General features: G+C 41.0%; 1 protein-coding gene across 1 annotated transcript; it reads right to left on the reverse strand.

Moving 5' to 3' along the window:
- Window positions 1-288: 288 nt before the first annotated feature.
- Window positions 289-1,999, reverse strand: LOC120034123 (cytochrome c oxidase subunit 6A, mitochondrial). Its single transcript, XM_038980564.1, has 4 exons — window positions 1,880-1,999; window positions 1,226-1,303; window positions 690-832; window positions 289-563 (listed from the first exon to the last, which is right to left on the reverse strand). Exons 2-4 carry the CDS (start codon window positions 1,299-1,301, stop codon window positions 474-476), a joined length of 309 nt encoding a protein of 102 aa, XP_038836492.1. The 5' UTR covers window positions 1,302-1,303; window positions 1,880-1,999; the 3' UTR covers window positions 289-473.
- Between the last annotated feature and the right edge of the window lie 12,890 nt (window positions 2,000-14,889).

A 14,889-nucleotide genomic window follows, 5' to 3' on the forward strand; every position in this document is an offset into this window, starting at 1 on the left:
GCGCACTAGATCACCTGCTCTGTGCTCAGATGAACAGTGGTGATTCAACATGTAGAATTGTCGGGAAATGAACAGAAAATGACAGCTGATGTTCTGTGGTCACAGGCAAGAGCAAGGCCACACCCACTACGCACAGCCAACGTCTGTGTTGGTCTGTCTTGTCCTCAATGTATGTTTGGTGTTCAGAACTGAAATATACTTGTATGTTTACATACTAGTTCCATTCATCTTACACATATAATAACATCAGACAGTTGGAGGTAAACAAATGAGAAGCCACTCAGTGTGTGTGATACAGTAAAACTAGTATATTTTTTATTTCTATCTGACTGGGAGCACCATAGTCAGTAGTGTTGCTAATTGGCCCCTTGGTCAGTAGCATAATGCCAGGTTCATTAGAGCTATAGATTAGAGCTATTCAGCATGTAGCAATCAGGGAAGGTGGATGATCAGCATAGAGTTAGGAGGGTTCCTTAGTGGCGGGTGCCCTCATAACCCTCAGGAAGAGCATTTTCATGAGGGTTGTGGAAGAGAGAGTGGTTGCCATCACCCCAGGGCCATTTCTGAAAGAGAAATTTGTTTCATCATTCAGGATAGATTGGAGAAAACTAGACCTATGTTCAGAAAGACATCCCACTACTACTACCAATCCTAACATGTAGATGATATCAGAGTGCCTCCGGTATCACCTTGGTGCGGATGCGAAGGTGTGAGTAGGCCACAAACTCAGGGGGTTCATGGGAGTGCTGCTGCATCTTCATGTAGGCGTTGGCGATGCAGACGGCCACACCAGGTAGGGCCAACACAAACGACAGGATCTTCCAGGTCCTAGCTGTGGAGTTCAAACCAGTTCCGCTAGATCAGACTCAACGGTTCTGTGTGACCCTGAGTTATCAAGGCTTGGGTAGATCACAACACCAGCATAACTAAGTAACAGAGCAGCTCCAAAACACTGATGATCCAGTTCAGATTTCAGTGACTCGGCCTTGGTTCCTTGTCTCAGGCACTGACATGCAGGACAGAAGCGCCTCAATTACAATATGATACATTTGTAAGTCACCTGACAGGCCTAAATACAGAGCACAAACATTTAATGAATGTAAGAGGAAGACTGCCAACTTTCCACAAACCTCCACAAACCCAGAAGCCCAACTCAACACAAAAGGTGCAGGCAGTAGAGCAGACAGAATATAACAATATGAGGAGTTAAGTACGTTACACACACCTGATCCTCCCTCATGGCCTGCGTGTGATGCAGCAGCTAATACCCTGCGGGCCGCCATCGATGCAGGAGACGCCATTCCTGTGGAGTACAGACAGACAACTTTTAAACCAATGGACAGAGGATAGAACTGGGAATTAGTTTCCATGTTTGTGTAGACGGAGAGGCAGTAGGCTATGTTCAGATGTGTACATTTATTCCTTTTAGAAAAGTGCTATTATATTTATAGGTCATTTATTACACCCTATAGACAAGATGAAATAATCCAGGTCTAGGCCCACACGTTATCTATGTCAAAGGTTTGTATTGTGGCTCCTCTACCCCAGCAATGGCACACACAGTAAGTAGGTCAAGCTAAAGCTCTCAATAAACCTTCATAGATAAGATACCCCATTAAAATGGCTCACAATACATGTTAACTGGCAGTAAATGTCTAACCTAGTCATTTTCAAATGAAGTCAAATACATTTCATAAATATTGGGTTTTAAATACCTAAATGAAAAGAGAAGTAAAGTTAAAAACAGTCAGAAGCCATGCCATAGGCCTGTTGATATTACTGGTGATCTGAAATGGGAAACACTTGGGAAGAAAAAATTAAACAAATACCATAAAATCTATAAAAACTTTCTGTTCTTTATCCAAAAAGTTTAACTCACCTTTAATTTTGTTGGTCAGTCTTTTGTCCCTTTCTCTTTCTGCACCTTTGTGTATGTTTGTCCTTCAGCCTGGACTGAACAGAACTGTGAGACTCCTCCCCGTTGCAACCTGTCTGTCTGCCAAGAAATATCAAGTTTATATTTGGTCAAGTGCAAAAGGCAGGCCGGAAGATCTGTGATAGAGAGGAAGAAGGAATGGAATGGGTGTTTGACATTGTCTGTTGTGTTTTTGTCTCTTTGTAAACTGCATATGAGGTGTGTGTGTGTGTGTGTGTGTGTGTGTGTGTGTGTGTGTGTGTGTGTGTGTGTGTGTGTGTGTGTGTGTGTGTGTGTGTGTGTGTGTGTGTGTGTGTGTGTGTGTGTGTGTGTGTGTGTGTGTGTGTGTGTGTGTGTGTGTGTGTGTGTGTGTGCATGTCAGATAATAGTGTCCGTGGTGTAGGCCTACCGTATTGAAGCTGACAGAACCATAGGTTTAATGCTGCACATTTGGGTTTGAAATTAAATAATGAATATTGACATTCAAAGACGAGATAGCAAATAGGTCTAGAAGTGTAGTATTACTTCACTATAGATAAATATCATATCAGAACAATAGAGGTGCGTGGGTAAGAAAAGCCATATTACAACCTATGTGTTGTAATAATTGCGTTGTTTGCTCTATAACCTGTTAGTTCATGTGCCTTGCGGCCTTGATATATAGACCTAAAGGCCGAGACAATAAGAAGACACAGTGGCAGAATACATTCAACTACAGCTTTGTTTCATCACAAAACCGACAAGCAACCTCTGTCCAGTGAAGTCCACAGTGAAGTCCACAAAGCATATTGCATGTAACAAACAGTTACATGACCTACAGCAGGGTCAAGCAAGTTACTGTTTCCGACATTTTCGGACCACTAAACAACTATGGATTTAGAAGCACTGTGAGTTACCGCAAGTCGCAAAGAAAACAGAAACTGCCTCCACTATTCCAGCACCATTTCAACTTCAACATTTCAACATCATCAAATCACCTATGCTTAGTCTAATACAGTGACAACTAAAAGATACCAAAAACATTTACTCTAATCTACGTAAGCAAAATATGATGTGGCTGTTGATGTTTCTGATTTCTGTGTGCGTGGGTGCTCGTTCGTGCAAGAGGAATAAACATGTTGACTCACCCTACTTGGAGAGAAATGCCAATGCCATCCTCCTCTCTTTCATGTTGACGAAACGATCTATCACTTTGTCATACAGTACACAAATGTATTGTTGTTGTCTTAGTTTACCTGGCTAAAATGCTTGCTCGCTAGCCTAACTTCCTTTCATGGACCATGTTAGCTAGTTACATCTAGCTACATATTGAATGTCCATCCTCTCAGGCCTGGGGCACAATGTATGAATGAATGGTTGGATCAGAATCGGAGTAATAATCATTGGCCAGTACGGAGAATTAAGTAAAACCACAAGTCTAAATCCCTATCTCCATACATGGCTAATTTAGGAAAGGGACAATTTTAGCTAGCTAGCTAGCCACAGGAGGACAACAACGCAATGAGATGCAACAATTCAAGTTGTTTCTGCCGATGACTTATGCTCTCCATACGATTTGATAGGAGTCACACCAAATCCAAGTTGGCTTCCCTTGATACTTTTTTTTGGTGCGCTAGGAACATTCACAGTTGAGCTCACTCAGTTTAGCTCAATGCTGATTGGCTATTATTTTATACTTTTTTCATCATGGGAGGTCAAATGCTCGCTGGCTTCCTTTGCATTCAATACTACAGGTGGCTACAATGTCATACTCTTTTGGAACTACACATACAGTGACAGAGGGGTGCTGTTTCACTTGCTCGTATGCTTTCTCCGGTGAGATAAAGTACAGTCGTGCCCAAAAGTTTTGAGAATGACACAAATATTAATTTTCACAAAGTCTGCTGCCTCAGTGTCTTTAGATATTTTTGTCAGATGTTACTATGGAATACTGAAGTATAATTACAAGCATTTCATAAGTGTCAAAGGCTTTTATTGACAATTACATGAAGTTGATGCAAAGAGTCAATATTTGCAGTGTTGACCCTTCTTTTTCAAGACCTCTGCAATCTGCCCTGGCATGCTGTCAATTAACTTCTGGGCCACATCCTGACTGATGGCAGCACATTCTTGCATAATCAATGCTTGGAGTTTGTCAGAATTTGTGGGTTTTTGTTTGACCACAAGTTCTCAATGGGATTAAGGTCTGGGGAGTTTCCTGGCCATGGACCCAAATATCAATGTTTTGTTCCCCGAGCCACTTAGTTATCACTTTTGCCTTATGGCAAGGTGCTCCATCATGCTGGAAAAGGCATTGTTCGTCACCAAACTGTTCCTGGATGGTTGGGAGAAGTTGCTCTCGGAGGATGTGTTGGTACCATTCTTTATTCATGGCTGTGTTCTTAGGCAAAATTGTGAGTGAGCCCACTCCCTTGGCTGAGAAGCAACCCCACACATGAATGGTCTCAGGATGCTTTACTGTTGGCATGACACAGGACGGATGGTATCGCTCACCTTGTCTTCTCCGGACAAGCTTTTTTCCGGATGCCACAAACAATCGGAAAGGGGATTCATCAGAGAAAATTACTTTACCCCAGTCCTCAGCAGTCCAATCCCTGTACCCTTTGCAGAATATCTCCTTGAAGTTCTTTATGATCCGATAAATGGTTGATTTAGGTGCAATCTTACTGGCAGCAATATCCTTGCCTGTGAAGCCCTTTTTGTGCAAAGCAATGATGACGGCACGTGTTTCCTTGTAGGTAACCATGGTTGACAGAGGAAGAACAATGATTCCAAGCACCACCCTCCTTTTGAAGCTTCCAGTCTGTTATTCGAACTCAATCAGCATGACAGAGGGATCTCCAGCCTTGTCTTCGTCAACACTCACACCTGTGTTAACGAGAGAATCACTGACATGATGTCAGCTGGTCCTTTTGTGGCAGGGCTGTTTTTGGGGGATTCAGTTAATTTGTATGGCAAAGAGGGACTTTGCAATTAATTGCAATTCATCTGATCACTCTTCATAACATTCTGGAGTATATGCAAATTGCCATCATACAAACTGAGGCAGCAGACTTTGTGAAAACTAATATTTGTGTCATTCTCTAAACTTTTGGCCACGACTGTACATTCAGCCTCTTGTGATTTGAAGGAAAAGGATTAAACACAAAATATATATTCTTTTATATGTTTTTAAAATATTTTTTCTTGGTGAATTTTGTGGGGAAGCCTGGCCTCTCTTGGCATCCATGAATGCACGCCACTGATAGTGAACCAACAAACCAACTCAATGTTGTTGTTTTTACGGTCTGGGTACAGTCTTTTTACTGACCACCAGATGGGGCATTGTGTGCCTATGGCAGGATATCCAATTGACAAAGATTTTTACCCTCCTGTTTGGTGTTTCTCTAACTTGCCTAGATGCCTATTACTTCTCCCTCAACATCCATATGTGATCCTAGAGAAAATTATGCCTTACTGTATTTTCCCAAATATTTTTTTACCTACTTCCAGTCGGCTATTAGTTCCCTGAAATCAGTTCAACTCCTCTTCAGCCTACAAGACTGTCTTTTTGTGTGTTATTGATGTGTGTGTAACCTTGTGAGTTTCCTCTCTGTCTCTGTGTTTGATGTGTGTGTAACCATGTGAGTTTCTTCTGTGTGTGATGTGTGTAACCATGTCCGTTTCATCTGTGTGTGATGTGTGTAACCATGTGAGTTTCCTCTGTGTCTGTGTGTGATGTGTGTAACCATGTGAGTTTCCTCTGTGTCTGTGTGTGATGTGTGTAACCATGTCCGTTTCCTCTGTGTCTGTGTGTGATGTGTGTAACCATGTGAGTTTCCTCTGTGTCTGTGTGTGATGTGTGTAACCATGTCCGTTTCCTCTGTGTCTGTGTGTGATGTGTGTAACCATGTGAGTTTCCTCTGTGTCTGTGTGTATATGATGTGTGTAACCATGTGAGTTTCCTCTGTGTCTGTGTGTATATGATGTGTGTAACCATGTGAGTTTCCTCTGTGTCTGTGTGTATATGATGTGTGTAACCATGTGAGTTTCCTCTGTGTCTGTGTGTATATGATGTGTGTAACCATGTGAGTTTCCTCTGTGTCTGTGTGTGAGCCAGCCTGTCCTTTTATAAGTGTGAATCCTTTATTTTCACACTATTTGTTGCGTGTTCCCGTCTCTGTCTGAGGAGCTTCCAGCTCCAATGCAAACAGCAGTGAGAGCCAGGCGTGAAGTCAGCCTGTCAGGGTTAGGGTTAGCCAGTCATGCAGGCAAGCAGTCTGGCCGTCTGGCCCTGTGTTATTGTAGGCACATGTTATGTTTTACTGTGCGCGTGCATATGCACTCATCAAGGCTCACATTGAAACACACACATTCACAAGTGTGTACACACACACACACACACACACACACACACACACACACACACACACACACACACACACACACACACACACACACACACACACACACACACACACACACACACACACACACACACACACACACACACACACTTGTTCGAATTGTTCACTCAAGCACACAATCAGTCTCACACATTCCCATGTTTCCACTCTTTCCAGCTCTCTCTTACCACATACACCTGTTTATGTGAACCTGGCACACACCACTGCGTTGAGACACCTAGACTCAACAATGTTCAAGTGTACACACACACACACACACACACACACTCACACACACATGCAAAGCTCGCACACTTTGACTGTATGCCTTCAAAATGCCAAGCTAAAGATTGAGATGGCGTGAGCGGTTAGTGCCACCCTGGCATAGCGTTGACAATAAGTTGAGAGCATGTGCCCTGTTAGACGATGTCGAATCAGGCCATGCCAGCTCCAGAGGGGCTCCTGGGTCTGATATAGACCGTTCAGTTCTCCTCCCCCAATAAAGTCACTTCACGCTTACACCAGACAAAAAGAACTCAAGCAAATTCTTTCTAGTTATTTTCTTTCTTTGTCTTGGTTTAGTCACAGAAATGACATGGTTAGCCATGGTCACATCCATGTTGTCTGTATCAGATGTATTGTGAGGCGTGATCCATTGTTGTTTAAAGTCATTTTGTAGTGGTACAGCGTTCCAAACATTACAACATGGGTCTTGAAAACATAGTATACTGAGCATTTGATGAGGGCGCCTCGAACAGCTAGTCCGTCAATTCCTGTCTGTATTTTTATGACCCTGAACTGAATTTAAACATTGTTCTGCATCACTGTCTTGGACAGTACAAGGGCTCATTTGTATTTTTCACACACTGTCTGGTGGGTAGCAAATGAGGTTGAGACTAGGCAAATCATGATCAAAAGTAGAAACGTTTAAAATCAAGACCTGTGACTATTACGTCGTTGGAAAGCTTTTCAACTCTGCCGATTGCACGAAGGCTTGAATATTTCCTTTAGAGGTTTTGACTGTCGTTCAGTACGAAGAGAGGGAAGAGGTGAGGGATGGAAGATAAAGAAGCTCTGTAAGGACACACCTTAATGTGAAATTCTATGAAAGTGGAAATTGCAAACAGCATAGACAGGGTAGATATACTGCCTTGGATGTGGAGAGATAGAGATGCAGGGAGAAAGTGAATATTGAGAGTTAGAGGACATGTGGAAACAGCTATCAGGGGAATGAGATGGGCAGTAGAGATGTGGAGATAATGACGCAGAAGGGTCAGAGAGAGGATGCTTAGGAGTGGGTGTAAAGTGGGAGGGGTCTGGTCAAGACACAGGGCAAAAGGTTCAGAGGTTTCATTCCCTGTGGGGACAGTCAATCTCTCACTATGTTCACTAATACAAACACGTGCACCCAACAGTACTGCGTTTACTTATACACTGAACAAAAATATAAACGCAACATGCAACAATTTCAAAGATTTGACAGAGTTACAGGTCATATAAGGAAATCAGTCAATTTAAATAAATTCATTACGCCCTAATTTATGGATTTCACATGACTGGGAATACAGATATACATCTGTTGGTCACAGATACCCTAAAAAAAAGGGAGGGGCGTGGATCAGTCAGTATCTGGTGTGACCACCATTTGCCTCATGCAGCGCGACACATTTTCTTTGCATAGAGTTGATCAGGCTGTTGATTGGGGCCTGTGGAATGTTGTCCCACTCCTCTTCAATGGTTGTGCGAAGTTGCTGGATATTGGCGGGAACTGGAACTGTCAATCCAGAGCATCCCAAACATGCTCAATGGGTGACATGTCTGGTGAGTATGCAGACCATGGAAGAACTGGGACATTTTCAGCTTCCAGGAATTGTGTACAGATGCTTGTAGCATGGGGCTGTGCATTGTCATGCTGAAACATGAGGTGATGGCGGCGGATGAATGTCACAACAATGGGCCTCAGGATCTCGTCACGCTATTTCGCTACATTCAAATTGCCATTGATAAAATGCAATTGTGTTCGTTATCCGTAGCTTATGCCTACCCATACCATAACCCCAGCGCCACCATGGGGCACTCAGTTCACAGCGTTGACATCAGCAAACCGCTCGCCCACATGACGCCATACACGCTGTCTACCATCTGCCCGGTACTGTTTAAACCGGGATTTATCTGTGAAGAGCACACTTCTCCATTGTGCCAGTGACCATCAAAGGTGAGCGTTTGCCCACTGAAGTCAGTTACGACAACGAACTGCAGTCAGGTCAAGACCCTGGTGAGGACAACAAGCACGTAGAGGAACTTCCCTGAGATGGTTTCTGACATTTTGTGCAGAAATTCTTCGGTTGTGCAAACACACAGTTTCATCAACTGTTCGCGTGGCTGGTCTCAGACCATCCCGCAGGTGAAGAAGCCTGGATGTGGAGGTCCTGGACTGGCGTGGTTACACGTGGTTTGCGGTTGTGAGGCCGGTTGGATGTACTGCTAAATTTCTCTCTATGGTAGAGAAATTAACATTAAATTATCTGGCAACAGCTCTGGTGGACATTCCTGCAGTTAGCATGTCAATTGCACACTCCTTCAAAACTTGAGACATCTGTTGCATTGTGTTGTGTGACAAAACTGCACATTTTAGAGTGGTCTTTAATTGTCCCCAGCACAAGGTGCACCTCTGTTATGATCATGCTTTTTAATCATCTTCTTGATATGCCACACTTGTGAGGTGGATGAATAATTTTGGAAAAGGAGAAATGCTTACTTACAGAGATATAAACATATTTGGCACAAAATTTGAGCAAAATAAGGTTTTTGTGCATATTGAAAAATTCTGGGGGACTTTTAATTCAGCTCATGAAACATGTTTCCGATGCTACATGTTGCATTCATATTTTTGTTCAGTGTAATTCAATACACAAAATAAGGACAATGCACTACCAGCTGATGCAAAAGGATGCAAGTTTCAAGTTTTATTCGTCACGAGTACAGTGAAATGCTTAACTTGCAAGCTCTTCCCAACAGTGCAGTAGTCAATATCAAAATAGTATATACAAAAAACATGAGAAATAATAAAGAAAGAAAAATGCATAGAGTTGCTAAAGCATAGACACGTATCCCTCAGACTATCTCCCTCTGTTTTCTAAGTGGCTGGACAGAGACCCTGCCTGTCTGTTTTGGTGGGGTAACCCTGGCTGTAGACACTAAAACAAACCTTTAATACTGAGAATACACCATCAATATTGTCACTGTCTGACTCAGTCAGCAGGGGATTTGGAATGGAGACGGAGACGGGGAGCGATGTGAGGGCTTTATAGTGGAATCTTCCATATGCCGTCACTGAGAGTCAACAAGGGAAATGGAGGTGTCTGTGGACAGAAAGGCGGTTAAGTGTCTATTGTATGATCTTTTTCCACATTGAGTGGATTCATCTGACAGAGCTTGATAATCTTGATAACTGAACGTCAGGAGCAAGACTAAAATTCATTTATGGTCTTAAAATCAAGTATGGTGGACTTCAGTTCGGTCTTAAGGTGTCAAATGATTTAATATACTCTGTTATTGTAACCAGTGGTTAAATATCTGGGAAACAGTGGAAGGGTTGAGTTCGACCATCATTGGACTGATTGGACTGATCATTTTATGGAAATGTAGGGGCTGAAAGGTGTTCATTATGAGATGACTTTAGCATGCCAAGTTGCCAACAGACTCATCTAAATGCAACAGTATATAGGCTAACCCCCTTGGCCCTTGTCGCAATACGTAATTGATTACCACTGCGCACAAACTGGTTGAATCAATGTTGTTTCAACATAATTTGTCAACTTATTGTGACATGGAATCTACGTGGAAATATATGGATTTGTTGTTTTTATGTCATTATGGTGACCAAATTTCAACATAGGCAAACCTTGTATAAAATATGTTGAATTTGTACCTTTAAAAAATGGAATATTCAACGTTACAGTGTTCACACCCCTTGACTTATTCCACATTTTGTTGTGTTACAGCCTTCATTCAAAATTGATTACATGTATTTTACTACACACAATACCCCATAATGACAAAGTGAAAACATGCTTTGAGGAAGTTTTGAAAACATGGTAAAAAATGAAATACAGGAATATAACATTTACATAACTGTTCACACCTCTGAGTCAATACTTTGTAGAGCAACTTTGGCAGCGATTACAGCTTTGAGTCTTTCTGGGTAAGTCTCTGAGAGTGTTCCACACCTGGATTGTGCAACATTTGTCCATTATTCTTTTCAAAATTCTTTAAGCTTTGTCAAATTAGTTGTTGATCATTGCTAGACAACCATTTTCAGGTCTTGCCATAGATTTTCAGATAGATTTCAGACAGAACTGTAACTCGGCCACTCAGAAACATTCACTGTCTTCTTGGTAAGCAACTCCAGTGTTAATTTGGCCTTGTGTTTTAGGTCATTGTCCTGCTGAAAGGAGAATTCATCTTCCAGTGTCTGGTGGAAAGTAGACTGAACCAGGTTTTCCTCTAGTATTTTTTGCCTGTGCTTAGCTCCATTTTGTTAAAAGATTTTATCCTAAAAAGCTCCCCAGTCCTTATCAATTACAAGCATACCCATAACATGATGCAGCCACCACTATGCTTGAAAATATGGAGAGTGGTACTCAGTGATGTGTTGTGTTGGATTTGCCTCAAACAAAACAATTTGTATTCAGGACAAAAAGTTAATTGCTTTGCCACATTTTTAAAAGTATTACTTTAATGCCTTGTTGCAAACAGGATGCAGGTTTTGGAATATGTGTATTCTGTACAGGTTTCCTTATTTTCACTATGTAATTTAGGATAGTATTGTGGAGTAACTACAATGTTGTTGATCCATCCTCCGTTTTCTCTTATTACAGCCATTAAACTCTGTAACGTTTTTTTTTAAATCACCTTTGATCTCATAGAGAAATTCCTGAGCAGTTCCCTTCCTGTCCTGCAACTGAGTTAAGAAGGATGCCTGTATCTTTATAGAGACAAAGGGATATTCAATGTCTGCTTTTTTACCAATAGGTGCCCTTCTTTGTGAGGCATTGGGAAACCTCCCTTGTTTTAGTGGTTGAATCTGTTTGAAATTCACTACTCGACTGAGGGACCATACTGATAATTGTTTGTGTGGGGTACAGAGATGAGGCAGTCATTCAAAAATCATGTTAAACACTATTACTACACACACAGTGAGTCCATGCAACTTAGTACGTAACTTGTTAAGCAGATTTTTTCTCCTGAACTTATTTAGGCTTGCCATAACAATGAGGTTGAATACCTATTGACTCAATACTTTTCAGCTGTTCATTTTTAATAGATTTGGGACAATTTTGAAAAACATAATTCCACTTTGACATTATGGGGTATTATGTGTAGGCCAGTGACAAAAAATCTCAATATAATACATTTTACATTCAGGCGTTAACACAACAAAATGTAGAAAAAGACAAGGGGTATGAATACTTTCTGAAGAAACTGTCAGAAAAACAAAACAATAGGCTTGGCAGCACCTCCTACTGGAGATTTGATCCATTTACAGTTACCCTTTGGTCTCCCATCACAAGGTTTTAAGTAAGCCCTACTTAGCTACGAAATGTATCCCCAACTGTTACCAATGTGCTATCGTGAGAACGATTGTTAAGAAATCTCCACTTAAAATCTTCACTATCGAAGTCATTCCAAAGTGTAGGTTTAACAGAGCAAATGAAATGTGACCATACTTGATCAATCATTACTGATGCTATTTAGGCCTGCAAAGTAATCAACAGCAATTGTTTCAATTCAACCCATAATTTAAAAAAAATACAATAGGCCTATGGTTTCAAGCTCTGGTTGATTTAAAATGTAATGATATTTAGTTATATTGAATTGTGTCTGGTTGTCAACGCAACCAAATATCAACATTTGAAGGAGATCCAAACGTCTCCAGCTCAACCAAAAATCAAATTTAAAGAATAGGACAAAATCAAATCAAACTTTATTTAAAGTGCATTTAAAGTTTGATTTGATTTTGTCCTATTCTATAACTTTGATTTTTGGTTGAGATGGAGACGTGAATCCAACATATCAGTTATTAATTTGTAGACAAACTGGAATTAAAGCCAGACTGAGTCAGTGGCACAGATGGAACTATCCAATCAGAAGAGAAATCTAAAATATAGATTTTTATTTGTGTTGACAACCAAACACAATTCAATATCACTTTTGAAATACAATACATAGCCTATTAACTTAGCCCAAGTTAGCAAATGATATGTTGGATTCATGTCTTCAACTCAACCAAAAATAAAAGTTATAGAATGGGATAAGCCAGTAGCTCAGATGGAACTATCCAAGCAGTACATACGTCTCCTTTAAATGTTGATATTTGGTTGTGTTGTCAACCAAATTTACTTTTGTCATTTCGTAAATAGCCTCAAGTTAAAGCTATTTTACAAACAAATGTATCATTCAACCTTAAAATTAGAAATAGATCCATGGCCACATTTTGAGGTTACTGTAACTATACATTTCTTCTTATGTAATCATATAAACCATGCATGATCAAGATAGCATGCATAGGTCATCACAGGTCTGTGGAGATCTTCACAATTGCTGTAATAATCTGTGCAGAATCTCGAACGGCATTGATCACTTGCACCATGTAATTTTAATGTAATCTCAACTGCAATCCAGGTCATTTGGTTGTGCTATTAGATGAAACACAGTGATATCACATTCATCTGTTCTATAAATAAATATCTGACATTTGAACTTTGCTGTGCTTTTAAATGATTGAAAGTGCAGTGATAGACATTTGGGTGACAACTAAACCAACTCAGACATTGTTTTTCCATTGGAATTTGGTTGTGCTTTTAGACGTTTGAAAGCATAGTAATAACACAATGCAAATCCAACTAACTTTTGTCTGTTTTTTTGAGTGGGTGAATATAGGTTGTAACTTCATTGGTCAATGTCTCAACCAAATATTACCCAATTATCAATGTTGAAATGACGTAGTGTGCCCAGTGGGTTATCTCAGTCTGAATAAGAGGCAGTAATTATTACAGTGTTAATGGAGCTGTCCATTACTGTGTGCCTGGCCATCTACAGGAAACTGTAGATCACTCAACTGGGCCGGCAGCTAGACTCTCGGCCATTCTCTCTCACTGGGAGCTTGGCAGAGTCATGATGTTTTGACAGGCCGGCCCGTCTGTATGTGACCCTCTCCCTCTCCTCTCTGTTTCATCAGTCTGGATTCTATAGGACTGTTTAAACAGCCCCACTCACCACCTCCACCTCCTGGCACCCCTGCTCCTGCTGCCCCCGGTCTGCATTTTTAAGCCAATTTCCTGCAATTCTGAGAATTTCTCCATGGAGCCGAGATGCATTTTTGCAGTTTCAAAGTACATTTCCTGCATTTCTACACATTTTGCCATGGAGTTGAAAGATATAGATGCAGTTTTTTAAGCAATTCTACCACAAGAGGTTCGTGGCACCTTAATTGGGGAGGACGGCCTCGTGGTAATGGCTGGAGCGTAATGAGTGGAATGGTATCAAATACATCAAACACATGGTTTCTATGTGTTTGATGCCATTCCATTTGCTGCGTTCCAACCATTATGTGCTGTCCTCCCCTCAGCAGCCTCCACTGGATTATACATATTCTGCCATGTAGCTGAGAGAACATTTAGCAGTTTAAAGATAAATTCCTGCAATTCTATGCATTTAGCCATGGTTGGTTCTTTTGCTCAAATTTATTAACAACATAAATATTGTTAAATGCATTGTTTTTGGAATTTTCTATTCCCCTGAATGTTTCACTTTTATATTGGTGATTGTTAGTTCTCAAAGAATATTTAATAAAAAAATATATAGGTCTATTATTTTTTCTACATATTTGATATTTGGTTTCAGTTGTTTGAGTTTACACTGAAATAATTGTAAGTTTTTTTTTTACAGAGGGTTCTACATGGAACCCAAAAGGGTTCTATGGGGACAGCCGAAGAACCATTTTTGACCCCTTTTTTTGTAAGATTATAGGTAATAGGTAATAGCGCAGCTATTGTTGGATTTCATACTCCCCCTGTACATATCCCTGCTGCTGGTCAGTTTTTTGTCTTTGATTTGTGTGTCCTGGAGGATCCAGCTCGGGCATCCTGAGTCACGTATCTACACAAAAGCTTCCCTTGCATCTCTCTGTTCCACTACTGTTGTCAAGGTTTTTATATCCATTACTACTGCAGTGATTGATTTTGACTGCAAATATTGACTGTTTGAGTTGTCCATCTGTGAGAGGGTGCATGGTGGTCTGTCAGAGGGATATTTTATTACAGATTTGTCATCAGACACAACCACCACCTGTTGGTTCAGCCACATCCTCTGGTATGTCCGTTGCACCTGCACAGCTAGGGAGGTGAGCATGCTTTTCAGACCTTTCTGTGGTTCTTTGTGTTCTCTTAACTCAGTTTTGATATGCTACACAGAGTTGAACACTAATATTGAGAACCCCCAGCTGTGGCCAGAGCAACTTACGAGACTGAAGCAGCATAATGCCCGAAGAGCATAAAACCACGTAGGCCTAACACTCTGGAACCTCAG

This window comes from Salvelinus namaycush, chromosome 41 (assembly GCF_016432855.1).
Source record: "Salvelinus namaycush isolate Seneca chromosome 41, SaNama_1.0, whole genome shotgun sequence".
NCBI lineage: Eukaryota > Metazoa > Chordata > Actinopteri > Salmoniformes > Salmonidae > Salvelinus > Salvelinus namaycush.